This window comes from Lissotriton vulgaris, chromosome 12, assembly GCF_964263255.1.
Source record: "Lissotriton vulgaris chromosome 12, aLisVul1.2, whole genome shotgun sequence".
NCBI classification, from domain to species: Eukaryota; Metazoa; Chordata; class Amphibia; order Caudata; family Salamandridae; genus Lissotriton; species Lissotriton vulgaris.
In genome coordinates this window covers 157,221,396-157,239,155 of record NC_141700.1, presented here as the reverse complement: position 1 = coordinate 157,239,155, position 17,760 = coordinate 157,221,396, and the positions used below count along the sequence as shown (strand labels likewise).

Sequence of the window (17,760 nt, the reverse complement as noted above, 5' to 3'; positions counted from 1 at the left end):
GTTGTCCTCAGGCTTCTTTGTGGTTGCAATATGCTATGACAACTGTGCTTCATATTGCAACACTTGTTGCTTACAGAAAAATTTGTATTACACTTTATCTTCCAGAACGGAAGTTTGGGCACGCGAGGTGAGTGTGGATAGTGATGTGAGGAAGGAAGAGAGCAAGGGGGCGTCTGAAGCCAGCCTTGGTGTCTGGGCCCTGTTCTGTGACGGCTGGAGGGCTTGGATTGGACGCGTGCTGCTTCTCGAACCCAAGATGCTGACGATCAAGCTCCCTCAGCTCCTGAATGTTCACCAAGTACCTCGCGTGAGTATTTCAACTGCTGCAAGCTTTCATTTATTGTTCTTGTTAGCTCCATTCTGATTTGTTATGACAAATAAGATGATTGTTCATGATGCACTAACAAAGTAGGCGTGGACTTGTAGACTGTAATTCAAAGATCACTGAACCGTCCTCTGAGAAGTCTACGGTGAGGTCCCAAAAACTGATTGATAATCCCTTTTTAATATTCTCCATGTGTGCTTGTGAATACCCCTATAACCTCAGTTCAAGGTGTGCATCTAATTGCAACCTGAGAATCATGTAACTTAAATAAGATTGTGTGTGCCAGATACAATCATAATCAACATGGAGGGAGATTGATGGAATGCATTGTGACCGGACACCAGGAAGCTCTACAATTTACGATTGCTCACTATCAAATTGAATACATGTCCATTCCCATCACTCCATGACACCAGCGGCCCGTGCAGGTAAGAGCGGCGGGCTGTGTTTGGGGGGGATTTGACTGATGACCACGAGGGAAAATTAAATAAATAATTTATTTTCCCTCGTCGTCTGTCGAAATCCCCCCACCCCCACCCGGCCCCCAGCGCCCTTACCTGCACGGGCCGCTGCTGCTCTATGATGCTTTATGATGCTCCCAGGACCTGTCACCCTTCCTCCGCAAGGAGCTGAGCCCTATACAGTACAAAGAAAACGTTGTATTTAGTACTACACAATAGTGGAAGATTGTGTAATGTCCTCTGTCACGCTTAAGAAAGTCAGAGTTCTGTTGCTGTGTACAATAATGTTGGAATGTTAAGAAGTTTTTTGCCTGAGTCTGCCATGTTCTGGAAGATGGTGAAAATTATGGGGATCTGTTGTAGTCTGTCATATTCTGCCGTTTTAGGGACTGTTCCAGATTCTGAAGAATGCTAGAGAGACTAAAGGATTGTAATGTCTTGGCAACTGAGCACTGAATAAAGCATCCAATGATAATGGGGAGGGTTATATCGTTTCATGAGCAGCAATTCTTGGGATGATGGTGGGTGCATGTAGTCCTTGAAGAATGCTTTTGAAGAATGGAAGGGGCATCTGTTGCCCAACGTTGTGGTCCAAAGAATGGAGGGGCTCTATAGACCTTTGTCATGTTGGAATAGTGTGGAATGTTTGTATTGTTATCTGTCATGCTATCGAGAATGCCGTGAAACTAGAGTCCTCAACCATAGAATGCATGATAGCCTGTTGAACTAGATCAATGTTTTATTAAACAAGGGATGCCCATCAACATACTCTCAAGAATTCAAGTCTATTGCCGTACTCAATGCTGTCGAGAGTTGAAGTTCTAGACTCTCGTCTTGGCCATGGTGTGCGGGTTGGGAGGTCCACTAGCTTTCCGATGATGGTGAGAGTTGTGGAGAGTCTTCTGCTCTCTGCCATGCACTAGGGAATTGTGCATTTATGCATTTGATACTTCTTTAGTGACAAAGGGGTATGTTGCTCTCTGACGTGTTCTGCTGAATGGTGTGATCTGTAGGCTTCTTCCTTGCTTTCGAGATTAGAGCTGCATCTACTGCTTTTCCCTTTCTTTGGAGAGTTCGGGTCTACCTTCCTCAGCCTTGCTCTGGATATTATAAGGTATGATTGCCTCTTCCTTGTACTGAAAATAGGAGGGGATCTGATCTGTCCTAAAGTGCTATAAGGAGTTTGCGGGTTTCGGTGGTCAGTTACCATGCTCTGAAGAGGGGAACAGAGAACGCTAAGGTGTCTTCCTCCTTCCTCCATGCTGTGGAACCTGGGCAGGGTCCTATTGTCCTCTGCCTTGCCCGTGGGGAACTGTGGGAAATTCATTGCTTTATACCATGCTCTGAAGAATGAACGCGTGGTACGCTTGTGAGGTCTATGAGAATTGGGGGTCGATCTAACCCTACAACGGTCAGGAGAATGCTGATATCTTGTCATCTGTAATACTTTGGAGAATGGGTTTTGTTTCACAAGCAAATGAAAGTAGGAGAATGATGAGCACTTTATTGATCTGTGCCTTGCTCGAGAGAGTGAGGTTCTTCAGTGTTACTTTTTTGACAACAAGGGACTTTTACCATTATCCTTTATCTGGAGAATGGATGGCCTGAGTGATCTGCTGGGCGTTGGTGAATAGGACTCTATTGCACTTTCCAATATGTAGAGTGGGATTTATTGGCATTTGCTATTTATTGGGAAATAGTTTGGTAACCTTTGTCAGGCTCTGTAGAGGGAAAGGTGTAATGTTCCTGGTTATGCTTTAGAGGAAGTATCTTCTTTTTCAATGCTATGAACTGGGGATTTCGAGCAGTCTATTGCCATCTCCAGTGCTTTTTCGAATGAGGCTCTCTTGCCCTCTGCTAAATTGAAGGGGATGTCTGTCTTAGTTGAAGATAAGAGGGTTTCGTGCTCTCTGCTACTGTTGCATCATTTTTAGTGATACAGAAGCAGTGTAAACAATGTGCCACTTTCCGTCATATTTACAAGTGGACAAATCTAGGCAGATGTGTCTCTTTGTAAAGCCCTGTGCCACAGTATACTTGCATCATGTATAATGTACGCAGGGTGGGCGTTGCCACATAAAAAAGGGTCATAGAAGTGCTGCAGTGAAATCTATGAGGTTTCACTGCGACACTTCTAGGACTCTTCGTCGTCAAAACCTTATGGCGGCCTCATGGCAGGCGTAAGGGTGACACAGTGTAATGAGAATAGGCCTACCCCATGCATTGCTGGAGTTGCATCAAGCTCGCAATGAATCTATGACAGAATATCGACGGACATAATATCGACCTACAGAACATCGACGCTGGAATATCGAAGGCAAGTATATCGACACCCTATCTACAACATGGTAAGTACAAAAATATTGATGTTAAAAACATCGTAATTTAAAATATCGGTTTTTTTCTGTTAAAAAAAAAGTAAAATAAAGTAAATAATACTAATAAAAGAAACATTTAAACATATTTATTAATGTTTAAAATTAATAAATAATACATATTGAATAATATAACTTTAATTAAAAATAAACATAACATATAATATATACTTACCTAATAATACATTTTATTAATTATTTTAATTACTTATAAATTATTAAAGTATACTATAAATTACAAAAATATTTACACACTTAAAATAATAACATAAATAAAAATAAACAAATATATTTAATAAATTAAAAAAATTAAAAATACTTTCAATATTTTTAAACTTAATTAAATACAACAGTATCTAAAATAATACAAAAAATATTCAATACATAAATAAATAAAACTACTATTTAAAGTCCCAAAAAAACTACAGTAATGAAAACATTGGATAGCGTAGAATGTAAAATTACTATTCCCACTCCAGAAAATTAAACAGTAGGGAAAGCGTTAAATAGCGTAAGGGTAAAAATTACTATTCCCACTCCAGAGAGTGAAACAGTAGGGAAAACGTTGGATAGAGTAAGGGTAAAATTACTATTCCCACTCCAGAGAGTGCAACAGTAGGAAAAGCGTTGGATAGCGTAGTGGTAAAAATTACTATTCCCAGTCCAGAGAGTGCAACAGTAGGGAAAGCATTGGATAGCGTAGGGGTAAAAATTACTATTCCAACTCTACAGAGTGAAACAGTAGGGAAAACGTTGGATAGCGTAGGGGTAAAAATTACTATTCCCACTCCAGAGAGTGCAACAGTAGGGAAAGCGTTGGATAGCGTAGGGGTAAAAATTACTATTCCCACTCCAGAGAGTTTAACAGTAGGGAAAGCGTTGGAAAGCGTAGCGGTAAAAATGACTATTTCCACTCCAGAGAGTGCAACAGTAGGGAAAGCGTTGGATAGCGTAGTGGTAAAAATTACTATTCCCACTCCAGAGAGTGCAACAGTAGGGAAAGCGTTGGATAGCATAGGGGTAAAAATTACTATTCCAACTCCAGAGAGTGAAACAGTAGGGAAAACGTTGGAAAGCGTAGGAGAAAAAATTACTATTCCCACTCCAGAGAGTGCAACAGTAGGGAAAGCGTTGGATAGCGTAGGGGTAAAAATTACTATTCCCACTCCAGAGCGTGCAACAGTAGGGAAAGCGTTGGATAGCGTAGGGGTCAAAATTACTATTCCAACTCCAAAGGGTGCAACAGTAGGGAAGCATTGGATAGCGTAGGGGTAAAAATTACTATCCCAACTCCAGAGGGTGCACCAGTAGGGATAGCGTTGGATAGCGTAGAATTTAAATATAACATACTTATAAATAATTTTTATATTTAAAATAATGTATAATTAAATTTTAAAATAAATCTACATCATTTACAAACAATTAATAATTATTAAAAGCAATTACATTTGAATATTAAATAACAATAATTTAACAACAAATACCAATAAATATTAATTAATAAATATTACTCACCAAATAATAAATATTAAACAATAAAATATTTTTCATTACAAAAAATATTATTTAAAATTAATTAACAATTAAAAATTATTAAACAATAAAATTATTTTTTATACCAAATAATACTTTTTATAAAACATTGCTTACCAATTAATTACACATATTTTCCAACTAATAAGAAATATTTACCAATTAAAAATATTAATTGCCAATTAACAAAATTAATTACCAATTAAATAATTAATTACCAATTACAAAAAATATTTCCCAATTACAAACATGAATTACCAATTAAAAAAAGTATCAATTTAAATAATTAATTGCCAATTAATTATAAATAAAATAATTATCCATAACAAAAAAAATTATACATCATTAATTCATTACAATTAAATTACTTCCCACCCAATTCCCCTATAAACCCACAACCCGCTACAGAAATAAAAACAAAAATTAATTAAAATTAATTTATAATTCCTAAAAATTCATAATTAATTAAGTATATTTTAATACTTCCCACTCTATTCCCCTATAAACCCACAACCCGCTCCGGTACTAAAACATAACATTTACTTAAAAATAACATTATTAATATATACAAATAATACACATATAATTTAAAAAAAAATACTTAACAAAAACATATTACACATACATAATTAAATACATAAAAATAATACAAATATCGATATTAGCAACATCGAAATTAGTTACATCGATATATATGCTATCGATATTACTAACTTCGATATTACTTACATCGATATAAATAAATTCGATATTACTTACCTAAGGGTCGATATTCTGTCCAACGATATTCTTGACATCGAAATTCTGTACCTTCGATATTTCCAACTCGATATTTGTGTAGGTCGACAATTAGGAATCGATATTTAGACTCTTGCATCGCTGTTTTATCGCAGTGATGCAACAGTTTTCATAAATGAGGCCCACAGTCTGTTATCCTCTGCTGAAAGGATGTATTTGATTTTATAAATTTATAAAGTGTGGGCTGTCAATCTGGGAGGAGCATCCTGGCGCTGGGCGGAAGAAAGTCAAGGTGGAACAAAGGGGACCCTATATGAGGGATGGGCAGAATTCGTCTGAAGATCCAAAAATCCCAACTCTTCAGCGCCTTCCTGAACTGTGTTTCTGTTTTCAACAACCTCAGGTGTGTTGGCATGAGATTCCAGGCTTTAGTTCCCAATGCGGCTACAGTTTTTCCTCCCTTTGTTTTATATCTAAAACTGGGGGGTTTGAGGAGGTTTGCCCATGAGGATCTGAGAGTCCTGGCCGTGGTGTAGGGGGCGAATCTAGCTGAGAGGTACGTTGGGACTAAATTTAAGGATGCTCTAAAGGTGATTAACAGTATCTAGAGTAAGATTCTCTTATGTAGTGGAAGCCAATGGAGGTATTAAGAGCTGCTGATGCGGACGACCTACGTGGTAATTTTACAACTAGGCGGGCCGCCGCGTGTTGTACCACTTGTAGTCTCTTTAGTGTTTGTTTATTTGCTCCCGCTAAGAGGGTGTGACAGTAATATAGACGCGAAAGGATTAGTGCCACTGCAACTGTCTTCCTTGCAGAAAGGGGTATGAAATTAAAGAATTTGTTTTGTGTCTTGATTATATTAAAACAAGCCCCTGCCACGGTCAAGGCATGTGGTCAGAAGGAGAGTGAGGTGCCTGATTGTACTCCCAGGTTCTTTGCTACTTTAACAGTATTTGGGGGCGCCTTTGCATCTTCCGGCCACCACACACTTGGCTGGAAGGCATTGTGCTTTCATATCAGGAGGATTTTGGTTTTGTCAGTATTGCACCTGAGATGCTTGGCCTTCAACCACTGGATGACCTCAGTTAGACATAGTTTGAAATTGAGTTCTGCGTTGGTGGAGTCTTTGTCCAGGGAAAGGATCAATTGTGTGTTGTTTGTGTAGGACGTTGCTTCAATATCAAAAGAAGATATCAAGGAGATGAGAGGGGCCATTTATACGTTGAATAACAGCGGGCTGAGAGATGAGCCCTGTGGTACTCCTGCTGTGTTGGGACGTTCGGCAGAGAGGAACGTTCCAAGAGCCACTGGTTGCCTTTGATTGGTAAGAAAGGATCTAATCCAAGCCAATACAGTTTTTGAGATACCACTGAACTTTAGCCTTGCAAGCAGAATGCTGTGTGAGATAGTATCAAAAGCGGCAGACGGGTCGAGCAAAATCGAGACTGCCTTCCTGCCTTTGTCGTCCATAGATTTTAGTGTGTCCGATATTTCCAGAAGCGCAGATTCTGTTGAATGCTTGGGACGAAAGACTGATTGCTGGGATGAAGGATCTTGGTGGTTTCAAGGAAATTAGACAGTAGAGTTGACTAATCTTTCTGTGATTTTGACCAATATCGGTCGGAGTGATATTGGACGGACATTAGAGAGATTAGATCAGTCTATATTTTGTTTTATTTTCAGTGGTTCACTATGGCTAATTTCCATTCATCTGGGACTATGCCTGTAGTTAACGAGGAATTGACTATCTGGTTAATCACCGGGTTAACAATGTTTATAATTTGGTGAAGAATCATGGGAGGGCAAGCATCAAGAGGAGATCCTGATTTACAGGCAGCAATTGCTACACATGTCTGCTCAAGCAAGACAGGTTCAAAAACTTGGAGCGAGGGATTGATGCTAGTGGGGTCTGGCTCAGAATCCAAGTGAAATTTTTGTGCAAGGATTGTTACAAAGTCTTTTTGAATGTTCTGAATTTTTTTCCTCAAAGAAGATCGAGATCTGGTCAAATAAGGTCTGGGATGGGGGAATTTCCCTACTCAATGCTTTGGGGTTGGTGAGGGACTTTATAATTGAGAAGATGTTTTTTTGATCTTGGGTAGCCTGAAGTATTTTAATAGAGTAGTACTCTTTTTTTGCTAATTTAATATGAGTGTGGTATTGTCTCCTACTTATTTTGAAAGCTTCTTGGTCTGCTGGGTCATGGGCTCTTCTCCACTTGCATTCCACTTGCCTGCATAGGAGATGTAGTTGAGCTAAGGCGGGTGTATACCAGAGGGCTTTATGGGGTTTGGCTTTCACTTTCTTTTTAGGTTGTTCTAGTGGAGTTAACTCGTCGCTTATTGAAGTCATCCAATTGTGGAAGAGTTGTGAGTCTTCTGAAGTTTTACCAGTTAGGACAGGGGCGCGAGCGTGAGCAATAGTGTAATGCATTGTTTCTTTTTCCATGCCCTATGAGTGCTGGTTCTGGTGTCCTTTGCCATGCTCTGTAGAACTGCAGGACCTGTTGTGTTTACACCCAAACCTGTAGATATCCTAAATCCCCAAAAGTAACTGTTCTTATCTTGAATTATGCTCTGGTAGGAGCGAGTGCTCGAAGTTAGATAAAGCTCTCAGAGAATCTCTGTTCTCTAGGGATATAGACCTGCCCTGTACTCAGAAATCAATTCGCACACACATTGGTAAGCATTTCACACTATATGGTTATTTATTATTTACTAACTTCCAACTATGCTTGCCACATGGAGTTGGGCTTGACTTTTATAACAGATCTGATAAGGATCCAACCCCTTCTTCTGTGGCACCGCATATGGTCCACCAGTGAAACCTCTCTTTGTAGGGACTTTATTGAGGACTGTATTTCCCTAGATAAGGGACACCACATCACCTGGTTAGATTATGTCAGGAAATTCCTGTGTGACCTTGGTATGCAACAGTTTTTCAACTCGCCCTCTACAATTGCAGTAATTCCAAGGAAACGGTTCAAAAAGGCGTATTTGACCCATTTAGAATCTTTACGATTATCCAGTGAGGTTTCTAAATCTACTCTGCAACACTCACTACAGATTCAAACAACAATGACGGTCCAGCCTTATTTAACCTTCAAGTTTTCAGGATATGAAAGACTCTTGCTAACAAGGTTAAGATTTAACACTTCCCACCACCTAGTCACCTTCCCTAAGATTAATAACTGGGAAAAAGACCCTCAACCATGCCCCTATGTTGATTGCTCCCCCCACACCACGATCCACACGTTACTTTTCTGCAAGTTTTACCAGGACCTGAGGAAACAGTGGCTCACTCCTATCTTAAAAATTATGGGCTTACGCAGGTGTCGCCAGGCATTCCTTGCGCTTCAATTTCTAGAAGTTGAACCTTTTGCTAAATCAATAGTAAACTTCTTGAAATTGACTATCAAGCACAGGCAGAATTTAGAGTAATTTAGATTTAGAGAACAGTGACTCGTACCTTGTGTATCTGTAAAATAGATTAGTTTTATTTTTCTTTTAGATTCTACTGTATTTTTATATCAATTTATGACACATTGTTTGTCACTTTTCTTAACCTGTAAGCTTTTTACCTCGAGTGTATTGGCTCATTCCTTTTCTACGCTTTAGCAGCTTATACTCTTATGGTCGTAGCTTCCATATAAAGAGTAAAAAGTGACTATTTATGGGATGAACTGAACTTTGGGAAACTGTCATATCGTTGATATTTTACCATTTTATAACACAACCGTTTTTAATTGTACTTTTTTAGATGTAATATATATTGTGCTTTTATGGATTTTCTACGTACAACCGAATAAAGCTTAATTTGATTTGATTTGATGTGATATTATTTACTATTCGTCTCTAAATTATATGTATTACAATAATTGTAAGTATTATAGCCAACTTAACAATAATTATACACATTATAAATTCCTTTTATTAAATATTTGCAATGCAAATCCAAAAAAACACAGGGCCTCTCTCCGCAGAGTCATAGGCCTGTCTCCCATTTACCTAGGCTTTACATATCAATAGGTGGCCTTCCTGTTCATGCTGTAGTACATGTTCGCCCACCCACCCAGCTGCAATTTGAGCCATGGGCACGTCCTGCTCAAGAAAGCTGTCGCTAAGATACCTATGGCTGACATATCTGGTCCCACTTTCTTGGGATAATTATGCACATAAGAGCAAAGTTTGCATACTTCCCACCCTTTTTTCATCACACATCCCTAACCTCTGAGTTTAGAACCTACGCAAGTTAAAACCGTCAGTTTAACTACATTGTTTTATAATCAACCACGGTGGGGCTGGGTGTGGGGGGGATTTCGACAGACAGCGACGAGGGAAAATTCATTATTTATTTAATTTTCCCTTGTGGTCGTCTGTCGAATTCCCACCCCCCAAACCTGGTCCCACTGCTCTTACCTGCTCTTACCTGCACGGCTGTCTATAAGTACTTCGCAATATGCCAAGTAATGTAATGCTGGCATGCGTATCTCACTGTGCCATCAGGCCTGATCGAATGCTGTATTTCAGTAACCCCTCAATTGTCCATGCATCTAACCCCGCCTCTTCACTGGTACCTTGAATGCTTTTCTTAAGAATTGTGTCCCATGGAGCAAGAGTGTATGGGCTCATGCTTGGCCTCTGTATTGCTTTACAGGGTATTGCATAATGCTTCTTTTCTTGTTTAATAAATAGCTCTACACAGACTCTTACCTCTACTTTCTTTTCTCTTGCGACAAGGATGAACACACATGCTCACTTTTCCTTCTGGCTACAATGTAGCTGCTACATCCAGCAACAGTGCATGTACCAAAGAAAGGAAAATGTCTTTCTCTGCTGTACTAGCTGTTTTTACGAAAATGGTGGTAAATAATCTCACATTTATTACCTGCACCATTAAAACAGATCAGCCTGACTTCTAGGCACTACACGTGTGCCCCACACTCCAATGTTTTAAAAGGGCAAACCGTGATCGTGTAAATAGGGTTCTAGGCCATTATTATTTATAGCACATGAATACATATAAAATCATTGCTTGACATATTACTGCTGCTCACTACCATACTCCGGTGTAAGGGTATATAGTTCTCTCAAAAATTCTACAAAGCTCTTTGGGCTTAGAAATGTGGCTGGGATCTTCTTCAGCCTCTCCCTTGAGTGTGATGATATATTTTCCTCTGCCAAGCCCAGGAGAATAAGGGGTGCAAAATAAGCAAATGATGGAGGGAATGCTGAACAATGCAAACATTTACCCCGAGTTACAGATCTGGGTTGAATCCATCATCGTTCTTAAATTCACTTTGCCACCCCAGTTCAGACCCAGACATATGCAAATCAGTCTTGACCCTATTCCTCATGGGAACAGTCCAGCCCAAACTGCCAAGTAAGCATGTGCGAATTTTGCGAATTCATTCGCAATCCGTGAATTTGCGGATTTGCGAATTCGCAATCCGCAAAATTCACGAATTCGTGCAAATTTGCGGATTTTTTTATTTTTGCAAGTTCGCGGGACACTTTGCGTGCTCGCGGGGGTTCGCGAGGCGCTTTGCGTTTTCGCAGGGTTTTTTTTTGCCTGGTTAATCACTGCCACCCTCTCGTTTTTTATGCCCATCTGCCCTCTGTACCACTCGTTTCTGTGCCCTTCTGCCCTCTGCCCCACTCATTTTTTGTCCCCTTTTGCCCTCTGTCCCACTTTTGTGCCCTTCTGCCCTCAGCCCCACTTAGAATGGCGCCGGCAAGCTGCCAGCGCCATTCTAAAATAGCTAAAATTAGCTTCAACAGGAAGCACTAATAGATAAAGTAAAGCAGGTGCTCGAGTTGAAGGTCGAATTAAGTTACACAATCATTAATCACCCCAAGTTTGTGGTGATTAATGATTGTGTAACTGAATTTGAGCAGCGCCTGCTTTACTTTATCTATTAGAGCTTCCTGTTGAAGCTGACTTTTGTAACAATTTTAGAATGGCTCTGGCAGCTTGCCGGCGCCATTCTAAAAGAGTTACAAAAGTCAGATTGAACTTTTGACCCAATCCGTTCCGCTCGCGGATTTTGCGGGAAATTTGCGAATCTCGCGGATTGCGAATTTACCGAAAATCCGCAAAATCCGCAAGCGGAACGTATTTCCCGCCACTCCCTCGACCAGAAAACAGCATCCTGGAACTGGTTTTCGGATAACACCCCTCATCAGCCAGGTTAGTTTGAATCCAGTGCCGCAGTGAGCACGGGGCCCACGTCTGGGCATACCCTGCCAACTTGGGCCGGCAAATGCAAAAAGAAAAATGTGTTTCTTTTGCATTTGGTGAATAAGGAGAACACTGAAGAATGGATTTCAGAGGGCCTGGGTTTCTTTTCAGTATCGTGCTGGGAGAATGGGCCCTGCCATAGTCTATAGGAAGCCTATTGGCAGCCTCAGTGCTTTGGGGAATGTGATCTCTTTTTCTGTGTGTTCGTAGCCTTTTGTCGTGCTTTGGCTCTCAAATGCCTCTGCTATGGAGAAGTAAAATCTGTCATGCTTTAGAAAATGGCTCGGTTCACTATTTTCATTGTGCCCAACCATGCATTGGTTGGCGAAAGGGTGCTTATTCCCCTCTGCCATGATCTCTGTGATATATAGTGTGGGAAGAGGGGGGGTAGAATGTATTTTTCTTCCAGCCTGCTCTGTAGAATGGATTTTCAGTTGTACTCTGCCATGCCATACATGATTGTGGGGACTCTGCTATCTTCTTCTAAGGCATCCAACCAGGATATTGCCTTCTGGCATGCTCTAGAGTATAGCAAGTGGCCTGTTGTTTTCTGCTATGATATTGAGGAGATTATTTTCTTTCATAGTTGAAGAAAGCATATCTGGTTTGGGTCCTTTTCTGTGCTGTATGGTAAGTTGTAGTACCACCTCTCTTTCTCCGGTGAGTGGAGCATCGGCTGCCCCCTCGCCCAGTGTCCTGAGGGAAAACATCCATTGCAATGCAGTCATTACATCACACTGCTTGTACAACGCAGCTGTTACAGCGCAACTGCCTTTACATCGCATGCCATTACATTGCATGCCATTACAATGCATGTCACTACAACGCATGCCATTACAATGCATTAGAAGGTAAGTAATAGATATTTTTTAGTTTGATGGGTTTTGGGGTAGATGGGAATAGTAATTTTTACCCTTACAGTATCCAACACTTTCCCTACTGTTGCACTCACTGGAGTGGGAATAGTAATTTTGACCCCTACACTATCCATCACTTACCCTACTCTTTCACTCCCTGGAGTGGAAATAGTAATTTGTACCCCTACACTATCCAACACTTACCCTACTGTTGCCCTAAAAGTATTATGCGTTGTAATACTATGCGTTGCATTGGTATGCATTGTAATGGAATGCTTTGTAATGGTAGTTTTTAAAAATGCGTTGTAATGGCATGCGTTGTAAAATCATGCGATGTAACTGTAGTTGCGATGTAATAACCGTGTTGTAAAAGCATGTGTTGTAATTCTTTGCATTGTAACAACATATATTCATCCTGTAATACTTCATGAATTACAAACATAAAGATAATACATTTTTAAGCACAAACTTTGATATGAAACCATGTTTTTTCAAATCCGGGTATTTGGTGTGCTTGTTTTATTTTCTTTCTACATGTAATTCCATATTAACATTGAAGTTAAGTTATCAGATTGTTACTTAGCATGTTGTGTTAATTCTGCTATTCCTGCTGGTGCTTTGCCTGGATTGATAAAATAATCATTTTCACCACTGGACCGATTCACAGAACTAATCTGAGACAAAATCCTAAACTTACTACTTTTGGTATTCACAGAAAGCATTTAGTAGTAGTAAAGTTAGGATTTTGTCTTAAATTAGGATTTTGTCTTAAGACCAAAATTTAAGACAAACTTAAGTTTAGCTTAAGTTTAACTTAAAACAAAATTCTAGTTTAAAACAAAATCCTAATTTAAGACAAAATTCTAACTTTACTACTACTAAATGCCTTCTGTGAATACAAAAAGTAGTACGTTTAGGATTTTGTCTCAGATTAGTGCTGTGAATCAGCCCCATTGTTTCCACCTATTGAACAGTGGGTTGGTTATCTCAGTGCCACTGCACACATGGTGGGAAATAGAAATTCCTCTGTCTGATGATGTACTGATTTTGATCTGATTGTCTTGATTCTAATGATGACCGTCACATTCTCTCCCTTTAGGTTTTCTGGGAGCATGGCATCATGTCAGGGTATCGTCATCCGAAGAGCTCCGCCTTGGACTGCGTACTCAGTTCCTTCCAATTGACCAACGAGACAGTTAACATCTGGACCCACTTCCTTCCCACCTGGTAAACCTTTGTTGGGTTTTGGTGTGGAGGCTAACATGCATCAATGGTCATTGCTCACATGACAGCCTGACAGATTTCTAGGTTTCAGCATGACCATTGAGACTTGCAGCCCTGGTGCGGTCAGTAGACCTATTTACTGTCACTCCATAGGTTTTAAAACAGATTCAGGTTATTACTGCTCAAGGAACCTTCAAGTGACACGCCTCTTCTCCACACTAAGAAGTATTATTGCCTTCTACCTTTGGTATTATAGTCCTGTCCCATGTTGGCTCCTTAGATAATTGTAGTTTCCACATCTCTTGGTTACTCTATATTTATGCATTTTGCATTTCAAAGCAGAGCATGTAGAAATAAGTCAGCTTGAGACCGGGCAAGCTAAAGACATCAGTGGTGCATTGGTTACCTCACTGTACTAAAAACGAGTTCAGCAATCCAAGGACGTGCTTTGAAAGCTTTTGCATTCCAAAAAGAACAAGATAGCAATAGGTCTCGCATTAGGAAAGTTTGAGCTATTGATATTGTAAATGACAAATCTTTTATTTATGTGTTGGTTTTGAAAATAGCGAAATTAATAGCTTTGTCATTTACAATGCCAATAGTTATAACTTTCGCAAATGTGACACCTGTAGCATTTGTAATGCAATATGTGTTGTATTTATGTGACTTACATGTATTGGTATTACAAATAACAATAGCTTTTATTTATTTTAATTAATACTTAAATAAACGTTATTGTAATTTATAATGGCAAAAGCTTACATTTTTGTAAATAACTTTTGTGAAGGTTATGTTCAGTGTATTTTATTGTGACGAAAATCCAAGAACAAAAGTGAAATATTAACATCTTTTTGTGACATTTGTAAAATAGCTTGAAACATTGAGAGAACATATTTGAACCAGTTGTTGTTGAATTGTTGCACAGATTGATGCTGTGGTGGCGCTGAGTGATCTTGTGGTGGCGACGAGTGATGCTGTGGTGTTCAGTGATGCTGTGGTAGCGCATAGTGATGTTGTGGTGCCCCTGAGTGATGCTGTGGTGGTGCGGAGTGATGCTGTGGTGGTGCGATAGATAGAGTGAGGGCGATAGATAGCTAGAGGGAGGGCGATAGATAGATAGAGTGAGGGCGATAGATAGGTAGATAGATAGATAGATGGAGTGAGGGGGATAGATAGAGTAAGGCTGATAGATAGAGATAGATAGATAGATAGATAGATAGATAGATAGATAGATAGATAGATAGATAGATAGATAGATAGATAGATAGATAGAGTGATGGCGATAGATAGATAGAGTGAGGGCGATAGATAGAGTGAGGGCAATAGATAGATAGAGTGAGGGCGATAGAGTGAGGGCGATAGATAGATAGATAGATAGATAGATAGATAGATAGATAGATAGATAGATAGATAGATACATAGATAGATACATAGATAGATACATAGATAGATAAATACATAGATAGATAGATAGATAGACTGATGGCGATAGATAGATAGATAGATAGATAGATAGATAGATAGATAGATAGATAGATAGATAGATAGATAGATAGATAGATAGATAGATAGATAGATAGATAGATAGATAGATAGATGGTTGTGTGTGGTTATGGTTGTGTGTGTGGTTGTGGTTGTGTGTGTGGTTGTGTGTGTGTGTGTGGTTGTGTGTGTGGTTGTGTGTGTGGGGTTGTGTGTGTGGTTGTGTGTTGTGTGTGGTTGTTTGCTTGAGTGTGGTTGTGTGTGCTTGTGTGTGTGCTTGTGGTTGTGTGTGTGTGTGTGGTTGTGTGTGTGGTTGTGTATGTGTGGTTGTGTGTATGTGGGGTTGTGTGTGTGCGGTTGTATGTGTGTGGGGTTCTGTGTGGGGGTTGTGTGTGTGTGGGGTGTGTTTGTGTATGTGGGGTTTGTGTGTGGGGGGGGTTGTGTGTGGGGGGTTGTGATTGTGGGGGGTTGTGTGTGTGGGTTTGTGTGTGTGGGGTTGTGTGTGTAATGGGCTGTGTGTGTGTGTGTGTAGTTGTGTGTGTGGGGTTGTGTGTGTGGGGGGTTAGATTCCAAAAAGAACAAGATAGCAATAGGTCTCGCATTAGGAAAGTTTGAGCTATTGATATTGTAAATGACAAATCTTTTATTTATGTGTTGGTTTTGAAATTAGCGATAGATAGATAGATAGATAATGTGAGGGTGATAGATAGAGTGAGGGCGATAGATAGATAGAGTGAGATAGATAGATAGATAGATAGATAGATAGATAGATAGATAGATAGATAGATAGATAGATAGATACATAGATAGATACATAGATAGATACATAGATAGATACATAGATAGATACATAGATAAATACATAGATAGATAGATAGACTGATGGCGCTAGATAGATAGATAGATAGATAGATAGATAGATAGATAGATAGATAGATAGATAGATAGATAGATAGATAGAGTGAGGGCGATAGATAATGTGAGGGTGATAGATAGAGTGAGGGCGATATATAGATAGAGTGAGGGCACTAGATAGAGGGAGGGCGATAGATAGAGCGAGGGTGATAGGTAGAGTGAGGGCGATAGATAGAGCGAGGGTGATTGATAGAGTGAGGGTTGTGTATGTAGGGTTGTGTGTGGAGTTGTGTGTGTGGGGGGGGGGTTTATGTGTGGGGTTGTGTGTGGGAGGTCGTGTGTGTGGGGGGGGTTGTGTGTGTGTGGGGTTGTGTGTGTGGGGGTTGTGTGTGTGGGGTTGTGTGTGTGGGGGCATTGTGTGTGGGGGGTTTGTATGTGGGGGGATGTGTGTATGGAGTGTGTGTGGGGGTGGTGTGTGTGTGGGGTTGTGTGTGTGTGGGGTTGTATGTGTGTGTGGACTTGTTTGCGTGGGGTTGTGTGTGTGGGGGTTGTGTGTGTGGGGGAGTTGTGAGGGGGTTGTGTATGGGGGGTTGTGTGTGTGGGTTTGTGCGTGGGGGGTCTGGGTGTGTGTGGGGGGGTTGTGTGTGTGGGGGGTTGTGTGTGTGGGGGGGGTTTGTGTGGTTGTGTGGGGTTGTGTATGTGGTTGTGTGTCTGTGTGTTGGGTTGTGTGTGGGGGTGGGGTGTGTGGGGGTTCTAGGTGTGTGTGTGGCGTTGTGTGTGTGTGTGGGGTTGTGTGTGTTTAGGGTTGTGTGTGGAGGTTGTGTGTGTGTGGGGTGTTGTGTGTGGGGGGTTGTGTGGGGTTTTGTGTGTGGTTGTGTGGGGTTGCTTGCGGGGTTGTGTGTGTGTGGTTGTGTGTGGAGTTGTGTGTGTGTGGGGTTGTGTGTGTGTGTGTGGGGTTGGCTCAGCAAGACCTAAAAAGGATTATATGCATCGAGTTAAAACATATAGGTGTCTTCCTCCGTCTGTTCAGCACGGTACAATGACATTCCACAAGAATACTGCTTTCACATACATCTTCCAGAAGTACCCGGATGCACATATTGACTCGAATACTGGAAAACCACCGGCATATGGTCCACAGTTACTATGTCAGCATTTCCAAACAGATCTAGAATGGCAACAGAGCAACTGTGAGCAGGTTAACTTATGGATGAGCAACAAGTATTGAAATTAGACCAGGAAAGATATATTTTAATCTTTGAGGCAATACCATATCCGATCTAGAGCACTGTTATTTCTTCCACCCCATGCCCCTGCACAACAGCACTTATAGAAACTAATATGCGCATTAGTATACACTGTTTCTCTTATTGGTGGGCCAAGAATGATTTGAGTATGCTTGGACCATTTCACTAAAAAACGGTAGAATAGAAAACCACCTAAATAAATGTGCAGTTAAAAAGCTCCAAAGTCTCAGTCACTTCTATGAAACCTCTTCTGTTGTCTCATTCCATCGAGGTAACTGTCGCCAGTTGACAACAAATGCAAGAGCTAACATAACTAAAGATTTTACTGATAATACAAATTTACAGTTTTGAATAAAGCAAAATCGCTCTTACTAGGATTATTTTTTAGAAAGGTTTCCTTAAGAGAAGAACAACAGATTG

The 17,760-nt window shown here is 40.3% G+C and overlaps 1 protein-coding gene across 1 annotated transcript in view; it reads left to right on the top strand.

Moving 5' to 3' along the window:
* The window catches only part of PAQR6 (progestin and adipoQ receptor family member 6), a 174,481-nt gene that overhangs the window by 98,673 nt on the left and 58,048 nt on the right, over positions 1 to 17,760 (top strand). Inside the window, exons 2-3 of the mRNA XM_086947660.1 lie at positions 106 to 307; positions 13,632 to 13,759. Coding sequence (XP_086803786.1) covers positions 106 to 307; positions 13,632 to 13,759 — 330 coding nt within the window. The remainder of the gene's footprint in view (positions 1 to 105; positions 308 to 13,631; positions 13,760 to 17,760) is intronic.